Source organism: Muscardinus avellanarius (assembly GCF_963383645.1).
Source record: "Muscardinus avellanarius genome assembly, chromosome: 8".
NCBI classification, from domain to species: Eukaryota; Metazoa; Chordata; class Mammalia; order Rodentia; family Gliridae; genus Muscardinus; species Muscardinus avellanarius.
This window is the reverse complement of record NC_137794.1, coordinates 118,396,349-118,413,091: the sequence shown is the minus strand read 5'-3', so window position 1 is coordinate 118,413,091 and position 16,743 is coordinate 118,396,349. Positions and strand designations below refer to the sequence as shown.

Genomic DNA, 16,743 nt, shown 5'->3' with positions numbered 1-16,743 from the left:
GGAGGGCGCGGGACCATGGGCGGCCGGGGCGCGCTGGCCCTCGCCGTCGTCTCCGCCCTGCTGTGCCAGGTAGGCAGCCGGGCGCGCCGCGGCGCGTGGAGGGCGGGCAGCGGGCAGCCGGACAGTGAGCCCGGGGCAGCCGGGCCGCGGGCGCGATCCAGGGCCGCGACGCGCCCTCACGCCCTTCCCCGCGCAGGTCTGGAGCTCGGGCGTGTTCGAGCTGAAGCTGCAGGAGTTCGTCAACAAGAAGGGGCTGCTGGGGAACCGCAGCTGCTGCCGCGGGGGCGCGGGCCCGCCGTGCGCCTGCAGGACCTTCTTCCGCGTGTGTCTCAAGCACTACCAGGCCAGCGTGTCCCCCGAGCCGCCCTGCACCTACGGCAGCGCCGTCACGCCGGTGCTGGGCGTCGACTCCTTCAGCCTGCCGGACGGTGAGGACCCAGGCGCCGACGCTGCCTTCAGCAACCCCATCCGCTTCCCCTTCGGCTTCACCTGGCCGGTGAGTGCCGCACCTGTGCTCCGGGCTGGCTGAAGGGAGGGGCGGGAGGCCCGGACCTGGAGCCAGCTGAGGTGTTGGAGCTGGGCAACATGCAGATGGCCTCACCTGGGCCTGGACGCCTGGCCTGAAACGGTAGCACAGGAGGGTGACACCAGGGGTGTGAGCAGGCAGGCCCAGCACACAGCCTGGCCAGCCTATCTCCAGTCCAAGGAGCACCTTGACTGGGAAAGTCCTGGGCCCCTGCTCCTACATGTCTGACTGTGTCCTGAAGGGCTCAGCAACAGTCCCCACCCCTTTCTCAGGAAGACTAATGACAGCTGCCCCCAGCCTCGCCCATCACCCCAACCGCCTGCTTGCACGCTCTTTTTAAAAATATAATATCCTGTACTAACATGTTGAAAAAAAAAACACGGCAGGAAAAGACTCAAAAGTTCTTCCATTTCCTTAAGGAAAGTGGGAGCGAGTAGGGATTCCAGACCCTCCCCAGGCACCCTGCACAGATCTGGGCCATTGGGCATCTGCTCCTGACCTGGTTGTCTGGAATGAATTTTAAAGCATTTCTGGTTTATTTTATGTCTCCTCCTGTCTGCCAGGGTACCTTCTCTCTGATCATTGAAGCTCTCCACACAGACTCTCCAGATGACCTCGCCACAGGTAACAAACAGACCTGAGAGCTGCGCAGGGCAGACGGCTTCCCCTGCTCAGTGCTAATCCATGCCCAGCGCAGGCGAGAGGGTCCTCAGCCTGGAGCTGTGTGTCCCTGCCACTCCCCTCAGCACAAGGCTCCCGGGTTCTCAGGACTGACTGGCGCATCTTCTCCCCAGAAAACCCAGAAAGACTCATCAGCCGCCTGGCCACGCAGCGGCACCTGACAGTGGGCGAGGAGTGGTCCCAGGACCTGCACAGCAGCGGTCGCACAGACCTCAAGTACTCCTACCGCTTCGTGTGTGACGAGCACTACTACGGGGAGGGCTGCTCCGTGTTCTGCCGCCCCCGCGATGACACCTTCGGCCACTTCACCTGCGGGGACAGAGGGGAGAAGCTGTGCAACCCTGGCTGGAAGGGCCAGTACTGTGCAGAGCGTGAGTCCTCTGGGGGGCCACTCATGGGGATCCAGAGGAGACTGTAGGGATGTTCTGGTGGGGATACTGAGGCCTGGGGAGCAGCAGTGCCTTGCTAAGGTCATCCAGCCACTGGCAGGGTCAGGGTCAGCTCTGCCCTTTTAACACATGACAGTGTTTACCCACCATGGGAAGCTGCCTTTCTTCCCAGGAGGAGCAGGAGACAGGGCCAGGGGTCAGGAAGTGAGGCAGTCCCGCCCCCCACCCCCTACCCCTGGCGTGTGCCTGGAGTGGGAGTAGAGGAAGGAAGGCACAGAGAGGGAGTGTGTATGGCGCCTGCTTTCCACCAAAGTCCTCCTTGTGGTAGTTTCTTGCTGAGAAGCTGTCCTGCTGGTCCCTGCAGTTGGGGTGCTTGACCTGCCACAGAGCAGGCCATTTCCAGGATCCCTGCGAGTCGCACTGTTGGTACTATCTAAGGAGTCTTTACTCCTGTGGCCTGCAGACAACAGGAGGGTGTGCTGAGTGGCCCGCCAGGCTTCATGGGGCTGGGGTGCCTGTACCCAGTATGCTTGAGTGCTGCAGTACCCTGTATACAAGGAGACAAGTACCCTGTATACAAGGAGACAAGTAGGTACTGGTGGCTGTAAATGTCCTGGCAGGTGGAGGTGGGAGCCACAGTGAGTGCACCCAGGCTCTGGTTCTGGTTCTGTGGACCTCAGTGGCTTGTCTCCAGCTCTAAGGCCTTACCTGAAGGCTGGCCACCTGGGTTGTTCCCCACAGTCAGGGCTGGTGATCTGCCTGGAACCGCACCCCTGGCTTTCATTCTCCTGCCCTGGACAAGGTAAACTTTGGACTCTGTGAGGCCAAACTTGTGTGGAGTGCAGTTTCTCCCAGCTTTTATTTGTGCCTGGAGGGGGTCCTCACATTCAGTGGGGACCCAGTTGCATTGCTGCCCAGCCCCTGCCTCCCAAGGCTTCATGGAACACTTTCAGTTCTGTTTCCTTGGGAGTTGGGGAGTTGCTCCTTAGTGAGTTCCATAACTGAGAAGCCAGCCAGCTCACAGCCTCAGCATGCCCCCACTTGGGTGCCTCTGTCCTGCTGGGCCACCTCCCCGGGATTGTCCTCCTTCCTCAGTGGTTCTGGTGCAGCCAGGAACCTAAACTTTTTTCTTATTCAAACAATTCAAACACTGAAATCTCCCCACTCCTGCTAGCATGTGCCATAGATTAGATCTCTGGGGCTAGGTCCTGGGGAGGTGTGTGTGTGTGTGTGTGGGGTGTGTGTGTGTGTGTGTGTGTGTGTGTGTGTGTGTGTGTCTGTGTGTGTGTACACGCGTGCGTGTGCACATGGCAGGGCGGGGGCGGGGCGGGGGCAGCATTGTTGCGCTGGGGCAGCTGCGGGAGGAAGGGACAATGGAGCAGCTGTCCTGCCCTGGCACCCTGCGCACCAGCTGTCCACTCTTATCTGCACACACACTTTCTGGGATATTAAGAGGTGGAGCTTTGTGCATAGAATTGTGAAGTGGGGGAGGAGGAGGGGAAGACTTCTGACCCTCTCTTAGAAGAAAAGAGGATGGGGTGGGGGTGGGGTTCCCGAGCCCTTTTGTCCTTTAGCCACTGTGTTAAGAAGAGTCCCAGGGCTAAGTCCAGAGCCGCCAGCCAGGGTGGGCCAGTGCGCGATGAGACCTGGGCTGGGACCCCATGGGCCCTGGAGTTCTGCACCCACCTGTGGTGCTGGGGAGGCCTGAGGTGGGGGCTCAGCCTGTGTTTCTGTCTGCCTGCAGCAATCTGCCTGCCAGGGTGTGACGAGCAACACGGGTTTTGTGACAAGCCGGGGGAATGCAAGTAAGTTTGCAAAAAAAAAGTCTTTTCCATTTTTTCCTTCACCATTTCTTGTTACTCTTTTGTACCTGGAGTATTTATAAAGTACCCCAGATGATTATTTGAAAAACTGGTCAGATGAGTTGAGTGGGGGGGGGCTGTTATTTGGAGTTCTTGGTTTTGGGATGTGTAAGGGCATGGATTTGTCATTCACCAAGCTTCTTATGAAATAGTTATGAAAATTATAGGCAGTAGCTTAGGAACTGTTGGTTCAAAAAATGAGAGCTTATATCCTTGGTCTATGAATGTAACCACATGTTAGAATCACCTTGAGAGCTTTAAAACACCAGCACTGGTCATCCCTGTGCCTGTTAGGACATCTGGGGTGGTACAGCTCAGGATACACTAAGCTTCCCAGTGGCCCAGTGGCCCAGTCTACCTGGTTTGAGACCCAGGGCTTACTGGTGCTGCCGGAGGTGGCTCCTGTGTGAGAATGTTGTACATCCAGGGGCCTCTGGCACCTACCTGACCATACTTTGCTTCTTCCCAAGGTGTAGAGTGGGCTGGCAGGGACGGTACTGTGACGAGTGCATCCGATACCCGGGCTGTCTCCACGGCACCTGCCAGCAGCCCTGGCAGTGCAATTGCCAGGAAGGCTGGGGGGGCCTTTTCTGCAACCAGGGTAAGCCCCCTCCCCCAGACTGCCTGGATCTCTTCAGAACAACCCTAGATTGCCCTGGCTCTTTGGTCACTGGAAAAATAGTCTTCCTGCATTTGACATTGGGTTCCCTCTCCCCTCTTCCTGTCTCCATCCCTGCAGACCTGAACTACTGCACACACCATAGGCCCTGCAAGAACGGGGCCACCTGCACCAACACAGGCCAGGGGAGCTACACCTGCTCCTGTCGCCCCGGGTATATGGGCGCTGACTGCGAGCTGGAGATTGACGAGTGCGACCCCAACCCCTGTGAGAGTGGAGGCAGCTGCACGGTGAGTCGGGTGCACTGTGCTGTCTGAGCTGAAGCCGGGAGCCCTGGTTTGAAACAGCATATGAGTTTCTTGGAGCATCTTTGGAAAGCCCCTTCTGACCTCCTTCCTCGTGCAGGACCTTGAGAACAGCTACTCCTGTACCTGCCCGCCCGGCTTCTATGGGAGAATCTGTGAGCTGAGCGCCATGACCTGTGCAGATGGCCCCTGCTTCAATGGGGGGCGGTGCTCAGACAACCCCGGTGGAGGCTACACCTGCCGTTGCCCAATGGGCTACTCTGGCTTCAACTGTGAGAAGAAGATGGATTACTGCAGCTCCTCGCCCTGCGCTAATGGTGAGGGCAGCCACAGCAGCTCAGACCGTCCAGTGCAGCACCAAGAGCCCAAGAAGCTAGCAGGAGTGTTTCATTTCAGATGAGCGCATCACTCCGCGAGCTACGTTGAGTTTATGGAGCACAGAAGTTATCCAGGGTCAGGGGTTCCCTGTAGAGACATCACCCTTGAGTCTGGAGATCTCAAGAGGGAGAAGGCAGGCAGGAGCCTCGTTCTTCGTGTGTTTTTTAGGGACAACTTGGGCCCCGCAGCTCACTTGGGGCTGGTGCTCCTCAGGTGCCCATGCCAGCCACAGTTCACGCGGGCCCTGCTCGGATGAGAGTACGGCCATGTTGCTTTTGGAGAAGCGCCACCTGTTTTCACCCAGTGTAGCAGTCGGTCCTCGTGTGAGCGGCATGTTCTGTGGGCCTTGAGCTTCATGTTAGCGTGTGAGGGTGTGGGGGTGCTCAGCTCACTCGTGGAGTAGAGCAGGCTCCACAGTCCCCTCTGTTTTAGTTCTGGGCAAGAATGGCACCCTCTTTGAGCCTTGGCTCCTCATCCATAACCTGAGTCTAGTGGCATTTGTCCCTCGTGTGTTGTGAAGGTTAATGCAGTGCCGAGGCCAAGCATTCTGTGTGGTGCCTGTGACACATATTGGTCAAGGGCCATTAACTCTTATTTCTAGTGTTTGGGGCTCTACCTGAATTCCTCCCCGCGGTCTCCTATCTGAGATTTCAGACTACATCACCCTAAACTAGGGCTCATATGGGCTGCAGGTTGTCTTTGTCAGTGACAGACCCACAGGGGTTGCTGCAGGATGCTGGTGGACACATGTGTGACACCCCCATCCCTGTGTCCCAGGTGCCAGGTGTGTGGACCTCGGCGATGCTTACCTGTGTCGTTGCCAGGCCGGCTTCTCCGGAAGGCACTGTGAGGACAATGTGGACGACTGCGCCTCCTCCCCATGTGCGAACGGGGGCACCTGCCGGGATGGGTTGGACAGCTATTCGTGCTCCTGTCCCCCTGGCTACACAGGCAGGAACTGCAGTGCCCCCATCAGCAGGTGTGAGCAGGCGCCTTGCCACAATGGAGCCACCTGCCATGAACGGGGCCAGCGCTACACGTGCCAGTGTGCCCATGGCTACGGGGGCCCCAACTGCCAGTTCCTGCTCCCTGAGCCACCGCCGGGCCCTGTGGTGGTGAACTTGACGGAGGATGATGTGGAGGGCCAAGGCGGGCCGTTCCCCTGGGTGGCTGTGTGCGCGGGAGCAGCCCTTGTCCTCATGTTGCTGCTGGGCTGTGCCGCCGTGGTGGTCTGTGTTCGGCTGAGGCTTCAGAAGCAGGGGCCCTCTGCGGACCCCGGCCGGGGGGAGACCGAGACCATGAACAATCTAGCTAGCTGCCAACGCGAGAAAGACATCTCTGTCAGCATCATCGGGGCCACACAGATCAAGAACACCAACAAGAAGGCCGACTTGCACGGGGACCACAGTGCTGACAAGAACGGCTTCAAGGCCCGGTACCCTGCGGTGGATTATAACCTGGTGCAGGACCTCAGGAGCGAGGAGGCTGCGGTCAGGGACATGCATGGCCAGCATGATGCCAAGTGCCAGCCTCAGGGCTCCTCCGGGGAGAAGAGCGCCCCGGCTACACTCAGGGGGTACGTGCTACGGGCCAGGCAAGGGTGTGGACGGCCTCCTCTGAACCGCGGCTCCCTGACCTAATGCATTCTTGCGTGTTTATTGTAGCTCTCTTTGGTTTCCTTTCAGTGGAGAAGCACCTGAGAGAAAAAGGCCAGAGTCCGCCTGCTCCATGGCCAGGGACACCAAATACCAGTCGGTGTACGTCATCTCAGACGAGAAGGACGAGTGTGTCATAGCAACTGAGGTCGGTGCACAGCGTCTGGGCGGGGGCTCCGGAGGTCTGGTCTCTGGCCCCTGCTAACTTCCCTCTCCTTCTGGCCCCTCCAGGTGTAAGGTGGAAGTGATATGGCAAAATTCCCATTTCTCTTAAATAAAATTCCAAGGATATATGCCCCCACGAATGCTGCTGAAGGGAGAGGAGCCGGAACTGCTGCTGGAGACAGGCCCACGGGCTGTCTCCCCGCGATAGCAGAGGCGGCCACGCTGCCCAGGCCCGCCGCTCCTGCACTGCCTGCCCGGGCGTTCCGTTGCACTATGGAGATTGCTTCTACAGAGTATATGTTTAAGTGAGTGGACTCGCTACTAGGTGAGAAGCATGCACTGCCCGACGGACGCATAGATCTTGAGTTCTGACGAACCAGTCTGTTCTTGAACTAGAAACACAAACTGCCTTTATTGTTCTTTTTGATACTGAAATGTGTTTTTTCTAGATGGAAAAAAATGTGTGTTATTTTTTGGATTTGTAAAAATATTTTTCACCATATCTGTAAAGCTTGAGTATTTTGTGATGTTCGTTTTTATAATTTAAATCTTGGTAAATATGTACAAAGGCACTTGGGGTCTGCGTGACTATATTTTTTGTATATAAATGTATTTATGGAATATTGTGCAAATGTTATTTGAGTTTTTTACTGTTTTGTTAATGAAGAAATTCCTTTTTAAAATATTTTTCCAAAATAAATATTATGAACGACAACTCACAGGTGTGGCTCCTCTCCTTGCCCACCCAGATGCCCCTTTCTCCCTCGCTCTGGCAGACCCCAACGACAGAGGTCTGCACGAGGCCTTTGCCCTGCTGCATGGACCGATCCCTTGAAGGCACTTCCTCGGCCTCCTTCCAGAGCGCCCCTTGCCACTGCGGTGCCTCCACAGGAGCAGGCTATCACATGGCGCTGGCCCAAGTGCTACCTTTGATTCCTGGTAAGGAATTCTGGAGAGCCAGCTTCTTCCTCTGAACTGTGTTTCTAAGTTCTGGAGTAAAGCCTGACATGGGTCCCACCACTGTGAGGCACTTTCAGGTTACCAAGGCAAGCATTTCTCATCTTAGAATAATAATTATTCATTTGTGAGTTTATTTCTAGTTAAATCTGAAAGTTGCTTTCTAATTCAAGCACAGTTGTGGGCAGACAGCGAGGACTGCTGTGGCTATTGAGTGTCTCCTATATCCAGCCCTGCAACCATGGTCCCAGGCTGCTCTGTCAGCCCCGGGGTCTTGCCTATGGTGGTGTAACTGACCTCCGGCTCTGAGGGAGTCCCTGGCTTGGTTTGTAGGTGTCAGCTCAACACTCAGGTCTGTGTCTGGCTCAGCCCTAGTCTAATCATTGATCGTCACTTGTCAGAAACTTGGCTTCTTATCGATTGCCAACAAGACAGAAGGCACTGACAGATCTCACCATTGGTGCCGTATAGTGGCTGCTGGGGCTTGGAGCTGACTCAGCTCTCAGAGGAGTCCACGCTGGCATCTGAGGGTCAGGGAGCCCGCGGCACCTCCCTACCCGTTGACTGAGGGAAGGAGGTGAGCAGGTCCACATACCATTCTCTGTGTTGAGCAACCATGTTAGGGCCCAGCAAAGCTGATGCTGGCAAAATCCGGCACCAGAGGGGCCGAGCACTCACAGGCGTCCAAACACCTGCAGTGCTTCTGTCTCTGACACCACCCAGTCCTGTCCTGACCCCAAGACCAGATTGACTGTTGTTTAGGAGCGATGCCCGATGGACCGCTGCCGGAGCCAGCCGGCAAAAGTACAGGTTCCGAAAAGAGGCGTGAGGATGAAGAATTCAACTCTTAAGGATTTGATTCCAAGAATTTTTTAATTCTAACATGGTGGAGGGGGGGCTAGCCTACTATCTCTACTGGCTGACCTCTGCTCCTGGGTCAGTATTCTCTATTGCGCGGATGACTGCTCCTGGGTCAATCTTTTCTACTGGCCGATGACTGCTCCTGGGTCAATATTCTCTATTGGGCCAACCATGGGTTGGTTTCTCTAGAGGTATTTATACAGTTTCAGGTCAATCAATATCCTCATGCTATCACCACCAGAATACAATAAAGACCAATCCAAATCACATACATTACAGGTAGGTTAATCAGTACCCTCGTGCCATCACCACCTGATCTTCTCCCAGACCTTTTACTTTGAACCTTCCATGCCCCCAAACCTTGTTGACTCTGGGCAAAGGACAGTCAGCTGAATCAGAAATATTCTTTTAGGGGAAAACCTTAATGGCTTCCCACAGATCTCTAGCAATGTGATATCATCCCCCAGAGACTGGTGGCAGGGCCTGGCAATGCCCCAGCTCCTCTCCAACTGACCTGCGTGCTGCAGGGTGTTTTAGCATGGTGGAGAGAGGCTGCAGTGGTGACCTCATCCATCAGTCTGCCCAGGAAAGACCATTTCACCTCAGTTTTTGAGAAGCCACTTAGGGCTGCACTGACTTCTGCAGGTAATGGGGTTGGAGAGCGGCCACAGGCTCCTGTGTCAGGAATGTGTAGCATGCTGGGGTCTTCCTGAACCCCCTTGCATGAAAGGACTCACAAAAACCTTACATTCGTCTTCCTCATCTTCTTGTGAAGTCAGGGAATAATTTGTGTTTTACCTGGGGCAAGCAGGTCACCTGCCTGAGGGGAAAGTTGGTGACCTGGAGCTCCCAGCTATGGGAATCCTTTACCATCTCAGATTTCAGGTTTCTATCACTTTTAGTGGAAATGCAGGTACACTGGTAAAAAAGAAGCCACATCAGACAGGGGCGTGTATAGGCCAGTGGTGGCCCTATGTCCAAACCTCCCTGCCTCAGTTAGCCTCATAGGCTCGCCAAGGTCTGCAGTGTACCCTCCCAGTGCTGTAGGAAACAAGTAAGGAAGGAACATAAATGGACTAAAACTTGGAGGTCAAATAGCACGTCTTCTCAACACGAGCCATGCTCAGCTGGGCCTCAGTGCTTCTCAGTCTGAGAAGTGTTGGAGTGTGGCTGACTATGTGTCAGGAGACCAGTGCCAACCTGGAGCCAGTGCCGGGGCAGGGGGCCACAGAACCCTGCCTCCTGAGAGCAGCATCCAGGGACTTCAGTGGATGATGCATGAGGAGGTGAGGGACATGTGCTCTCCCTCGACTTCCTTCACTTTCCATTGGATGTAATTTTGTACTTCCAGAAATGTTGCAAGAATAGTGCAAAGAATATGACCACTAAAATACTGTCCAGGGATTGCACTTCTGGGAAGATGGCGATGGAGAAAAGCGGGGCTTACGAGCCCTGCTAACAACCAATCTCTATTACTGCAAAATCAGTACCTTTCATAGTCAGAAACACCATCAGCAGAGAAACAAAAAAATGTAATTACAAGGGACAGAGAAAAAGAGGGCTGGAAAAACGAGACACCAGAAAGAAACCAGATCACAGTGCTGCGGCCGGAGCCGCGGCACGGAGCGGTGGGTGCCATCTTTCCTTGCAGCACAAGGCCCCAGAGAGGAGGGGGACTCAGAATGGAGCTCAGAGCCACAAGGAGATATGCCGGCCTCATGGCTGAGGACGCGGCAGCAGTGCCTTACTGCCGGTGGCAGCGGTGAGTTCACCGGACGGCTCCAGACCAATGCACTCAACAGCCCACCAGGCTCCAGAGAGGAGCAGCAGACAGCGAGCTGGGGTGAACCGCTGTGGAACAGCCGGGCGGGATTTGGCAGATTATTCGGTGCAGGGAGCATCTAAAGCTCCCAGTAGCTGGGCTCAGCACACCATGCAGGGACTCAGAGTGGAGCGCAAAACCAGAGAAGAAATATGCCTCACGACCGAGGGTGTGGCAGCGACTCCATATTGCCACCACCACCAGCAGCAGCAAATTCACCGAGTCCACTACAGCTCCATCGGCGCACTCAACAACATTGAGTCAAATTGCAGCCACTAGAGAAAAAATCCCAGTACTGCAATCCCAGGGACTTAACCCAGTGGGGGAGTGGCGGTGGCAGAGATATCACACCATAGGAGAACACCCAACCTGGCATCCCCCCATAGTCTAAAGCAGCCTCTATCGACTCCCTGGGTCTGAGACTCTGCGATACAACCTAGTAAAGGAGTAGTGGGGACCAAGATACCACAGACTCGAGATCCAGAGCAACTTAAGTGAAGTCTTAGTGACCCAAGGGAAGAACCCAGAGAAGACACAAACTTCCGAAATCATGGGAAAGAGGAATAACAATGGAGCAATGAATGCCCACAACCCCACAACATCAGAACCCGATAAAACAGAAATTCAGAGATTTCTAGAAGATCAAATCAGGAAAATAACTGTAGAAGTAATAGAGGTGTTTCGAAAAGAATTCAGAGAGAGCCAAAAAGAGATAAAGGATGCAATTAGTGAAGTGAAGTCCTCAATTCAAAGTACAAACAACCAATTAGACCACATGGAGAATAGAATCTTGCTCTTAGAAGATGATCACTCCAAAAGTGAACGCATAGTTTCTAATCTAGAAAAAAAAAAATCCGACAGCAGGAATCTGACATTGAAGAAATATGGGCCCATTTTAAGAGAGCTAACCTAAGAATAATTGGAATAGAGGAGGGAAAAGAAGGTGAAACCAAAGGGATCAACAATCTCTTCAAGGAAGTAAGAGCAGAAAATTTTCCAAACATAGAGCAAGTGGTTGATACACAGGTGTAGGAAACTTATAGAACCCCCTTTAGACAGGATTGGAGAAGAGGATCCCCACACCACGTAACTGTCAAAATGACCAATGTGGAAGCCAAGCAGAGAATCTTAAAGGCAACAAAAACAAAGGGCAGAGTGACATTCAGAGGCAAACCAATTAGAATCACTCCAGACTTCCCAAACCAAGTCATGAGAGCCAGAAGGGCTTGGAGTAACATATTCCAAACTCTGAAAGAAAACAGTTTCCAGCCAAAAATTTCCTACCCAGCAAAAATTTCTATCAAATTAGATGAGGAAATAAGAAGCTTCCATGACAAACACAAACTGAAGGAATTTATGTCTTCAAAACCATAGCTAGAGAAAATACTCAAAGAGATTAACTACAAAGAAGAAATAGGTAACACACACCCCAGAACCAGAGAAACAGGTTTTTCCATCCAACAGACAACTAAGATGGGTTATCTGTGGAGATTCATTATTTATGTTAGTCTTTTACCTATCTCTAAATTGTATTGTTTGCTTTTATAGTTGTTAATTTTTAGGATTTCTAGTTGGAATATTAATATACCTTCAGATATAGCATTTGGAAATATTTTATCCCATTCTATCAGTAACTTTTACATTGTCTTTGGATATACAATATTTTTTTTATTTTTTAGGGAGTTTGTATACTCTTCTGTTGCCTGTGCCATTGAAATCATATCCAAGAAAGCACTGCCAATTTCAATGTTGTGAGGTTTTATGACCCAGATTTTCTTCTAAAAGTTTATAGTCTTAAGATTTATATTTAGGTCTTTTATCTATTTTGAGTTAATATTTATATATGGTGTTAGGTAAGGGTTCAATTTTATTCTTTTTCATGTAATTATTATTTTTCAACAATATTTAGTTAAAAGATTATTATTTCCCCCACCAAATGTTCGTGGAAACCTTGTCAAAAATAACTTGACAATATATGGAAGAATTTAGCTCTAGGCTTTTATTTAACTCCAATGTTTTATATATCTGCCTTTATAACAGTACTACACTGTTTCAATTATTGTAGCTTTATATGGTTTGAAATCAGAAAATATATATCTTCTAGCTTTGTTCTTTTTCGAGATCGTTTTGGGTATCTAGAGTCCATATTCCATATTAGGATAGATTTTTTCTGAAAAATAAATATATAAATGTATGATAGTTTCACCTAAAAAAAAAAAAAGAAAAAAATATTCTCTGGTAAGAAAGAAAGCAAAAAGAAATATTGAAATGTTATCCTTAAGTTATCAAAAGCTTGGTATCAGATAAATGAAACTGTTATATGAGATTATCATTGTTAATTTTGGATAAATTGCTATAATGCTAGGTGTCAACCACTAAGCCAAGCATGGGAAGGAGGGATGGGAAGGGAGCGGGGTAGAGATTGGGTAGGGGCTAATTGGGCGATGTGTGCATGTATGTCTACAAAAGGTTTTTTTTTTTTATCCCATTATGATGTATGAATAGAGCGCACCAATAAAAAAATTTAAAAATAAAATAAAATAAAATATTGTTCAGGGCAATTTCCTAACTTCTGCAACCTCTAGCTTATCAGGTGGCTCTCCACAAGAGAATGAGTGTTCTGTCTTGCTGGCTCACTCGTCGGTGTGGACTCTCGGTAGCCTCTGTTCAGGAGTGCTGTCTTGTGGGGAGCAGGTCATGCCGAGCTACCTCTGGAGGTGGCCGTTCCGCTCCCCATCCTCGGAGTGCTGTCCAGCCAGACTCATCCCCTGTGAGACCTGACTTCTGGTTAAAGACAGCAGCAAATGTGTGTGTGTGTGTGTGTGTGTGTGTGTGTGTGTGTGTGTGTGTGTGAGAGAGAGAGAGAGAGAGAGAGAGAGAGAGAGAGAGAGAGAGTTGGGAGTATACTTAGGGTGCTCTACCACTGAGCTTCATCTCTAGCCCTTTTTGATTTTATTTTGAGACAGGGTCTTGCTAACTTGCCAAGGCTGGCCTTGAACTTGCTATCCTCCTACCTCAGCCTCCTGAGTAGTGGACTGTAGATGTGGGCTACCAATGGCTGGCTCAGCAACTACATTTTTGTTGTTGTTGTTTTGTGGTACTGAGGATTGAACCTACGGGTAGTCTACCTCCGAGCCATACCCCCAGTTCTATTTTATTTTTTGTTTTGAAACAGTCTCTCTAAGTTGCTGAGGCTGGCTGTGAACCTGAGATCCTTGTCTCAGCCTCCCAAGTATCCAGATTATGAGTGTGAGCCAGCACACACTAGCAGTTGCATTTGTAATTGTGTTCTTGTGAGGCTAAAGCCCTGACAAGGTGTGAGGGAGGTGGGCTATGCCAGCCCCTCAGCGGGGCTCTGTGTCTCCTGAGGGGCTGCTTGCGTTGCTCACACTGGACACAGACAGTGGGTGCGGTCCACACAGGCAGTGGCCCAGGACTGAGGAGGCAGTTCTGTCTCAGAGTCGAGCTTGTGTCTGATCATTGCGTGATACGTGATCTCACCACCAGTTACAGGAGGGGAGGGTCTGAGGACATTCTCCAGGACCCCAGGATCAGCTGAATCTAGGGAAACTGCCAGGACAACAGAGAAAGCAATGGAGGAGAAGTTGAGATGCATCAACCATTACAATGTCCAGACCTGGTAGGAGGAACGCTGCCCGAGGGGCTGCCTGGGGGTCCTTGTCTCAGCACCACCACAGGGTACTTTTGAAAGCACCAATCAGAGCATGTGCTTCCAACTGCTATTAGCACAGAGTTCAAAACCCTTTAACTTGGTCTCTCAGGCCCTTGCATAATCTGGCTCCAGACTGTCTTTGCAGCCTCATTCCGTGTTATTCTCTGCCCGCTGACCCTTTAGCTCTTGGCTCCAGCCATACTGGCTGTGGGCAGCATGGTCTTCCGCTTGCTCCCTGGCTATGGGACTTTGCACATGACCCTCCGTTGACTTGGAATGCTGTGTTCTGCTGTCACTCTGTCAACTCTTCCAGGAAAATATCCTGCGACCAGGAAGTCTGCTCTGGACATTTGATCATGGTCGGTGCCACCAGGAGGTCCAAAGCCAAACACAAAGCCAAACATAGAGAATCTTTGAGCAGAGGACCAGAGCATTCTGACTTGACTTGATTCTAATAGCTGGTCACCTAGGCACAGCTCAGATGTTTGGGGAGGGTGAGTACTTGGTGAAGGATGAGTCAAGTCATGTGCAGTTATGAGATTTACTTCAAATACCCCTAAGACATGATGTGCTGGCATTTCAGCTGCTTCTCAGCCAATGGCTTTGTGGAAGGTGTGAGGGAGGCCCACGATCTTCCCAGACAGTGGTTGGATGCCTTGAACCTCGTGGGCAAAGGGCCATGCTGGATGCCAGGACTCTCCCCGGAGGTGCCCAGCACATTGCTTCAGCTCAGCATCTCCCACTCAAGTCCAAGACACTAAAAGTGCTTTGAAATTTCAGGCATGTGCCATTTGGAAGCAGTTCAGAGGCAGCTTTGAAGAGGATGTGTGTCAGTGCAGGCCACTAGCATCTTTTCTAGAACAACTTGGTTCACAGTATCTTCCTCTCAGAAAACCCATTTGTCCTACACCATTTTGCCCTGGGGTGGGGCTGGTGCCATTGTGTGTTTTCTGGCTAACAAGCATTGAAAAAGCAACACACTCTTCCTCATTTTTCTTGCTTCTAGAAAATATCTACTGCTCCACATGTGGCCTTTGCCAGGTCCATATTCTAGAGGTTTAAATGTGTGTGTGTGTGTGTGTGTGTGTGTGTGTGTAGTACTGAAGATGGAATCCAGGGGCATTCTGCTTCTGAGCTACACCCTCAGTCCTATTTTATTTTCTATTTTGAAATAGGGTCCCCCTAAGTGGTGGAGAGCCTCACAGAGTTACTGAGGCTAGTTGTGAACCTGTGATCCTCTTGTTTCAGTCTCCCAAGATTTAGATTTTATTTTATTTTTTGTGGTACTGGGGATGGAAGGGGCATTCTACCTCTGAGCTACACTCTCAGCCCTATTTCTTTTTTAGTATTTATTTTGAAACAAAGTCTCACAAGTTGTGGGGGGCCTCACTAAGCAGCTGAGTCGGTCTGTGAACAGTGATCTTCCGGTCTCAGCCTCTTGAATGCTGGGATTATAAATTTGCACCACCACACCCGCAAGATTTAGATTTTAATAGACATAGGAATGGGATGGAATAGCATAACCAGAGCCTCTGTGTGTGTGTGTGTGTGTGTGTGTGTGTGTGTGTATATATGTGTGTGTGTGTGTGTGTGTGTGTGTGTATTTGGTGGTACTGGGGTTCCTGGAAGCCCTTCTACTTCCAGGCTACACTCACAGACCTATTTTTTAAAAATATTTTTTATTTGGAAACATGGTCTCTTAAGCCAGCAAGGCTGGCTTCTAACCTGCGCGATCTTCCTGTCTCCACCTCCCAAGCGCAGGGATTACAAGCATGCACCACCACGCCCGGGAGAGCCTCTGTATTTTTTAAAGCATAGAGAAGCAACACAACTCAAGTCATTAATTACATTCTTGAGCCGGGCGTGGTGGCACAGGCTTGAAATCCCAGCATTCTAGAGGCTGAGACCGGAGGATCGCGGTTCGCAGACAGCCTTAGCTACTTAGTAAGGGCTTCTGCAACTTAGTGAGACCCTGTTTCAAAAAAATAAAGAATAAAAAATAGGGCAGGGGGTGTATCCACTCCAGATTTGCAAAAAAAAAAAAAAAAAAAAAAATTACATTCTTGAAGGAGAAACCGGACCACAGAGGGAGCCAGTATAGAGATACAGGTGGTCCTCCCTGTGAGAAAGGCAGGCTACGGGGCTGGCTGTGATGTCCAGTGGCTAGAAGATCTTTTTCAGGTGCTCACATGGGCAGCTGCTTAGTCCTGAGGGCCCAGCCTGGGCAGACTCTGAGCTCACAAGCTCCAGCTGTTTGCAGGATGCGGGTAGCACTGACCCATACACATGCATATGTGGTGTGCGGTGCATGTGTGCATGAATTTTGACATGTGTGTAGTAATTTTTTAGTTAACTTTGGTTTTAATATTTTGACCCAAGGACAGAGGTGTCACTTTGAGGCCTGGATACTTTACGAGATGGCAAGCCCAGGACTCTTACTTCACAAATGGATGCTGCATTATTAATGAGTAAAATCACTCTTTGGAGCCAGGATTCGCTTGTGGCTTTCCCTGCTGTGGCCTGCAAGCCGAGCCCTGTGGTTGGTGATAGGCTCCATGGTGTCTCCAAGCCTTCTCTTGCTGCATGTATCCTGTGTGGGGTGTGGAAGAAGGGAGGTGCTTCTGGACTCAAGCAGGTGCTGCCCACATGGCCTATTCATTTGTAGACAGCAGGCACCCTTCTTTAAGAATTAGAATTTAAGAATTAGAATAGAATTAATTTTGTGAATTTCAGTGGTTTTGCCGGAGATTAGGAAAAAACCTTGGCATACAAAGTCAAGTTCTATGCAATACTGAGAAGGGTGTACTTATATGGTAAACTGCTCTCGATTTAGGAGTTCCATTTAGGACC

The 16,743-nt window shown here is 51.1% G+C and overlaps 1 protein-coding gene across 1 annotated transcript; it reads left to right on the top strand.

Moving 5' to 3' along the window:
• Positions 1-15: 15 nt before the first annotated feature.
• Positions 16-7,415, top strand: DLL1 (delta like canonical Notch ligand 1; the record flags this gene model as incomplete). The annotated part of the gene is made up of 11 exons (XM_080700176.1): positions 16-69; positions 197-496; positions 1,090-1,150; positions 1,321-1,578; positions 3,341-3,401; positions 3,929-4,059; positions 4,198-4,367; positions 4,483-4,699; positions 5,538-6,336; positions 6,446-6,597; positions 7,330-7,415. 11 exons carry the CDS (start codon positions 16-18, stop codon positions 7,413-7,415), a joined length of 2,289 nt encoding a protein of 762 aa, XP_080556302.1.
• Between the last annotated feature and the right edge of the window lie 9,328 nt (positions 7,416-16,743).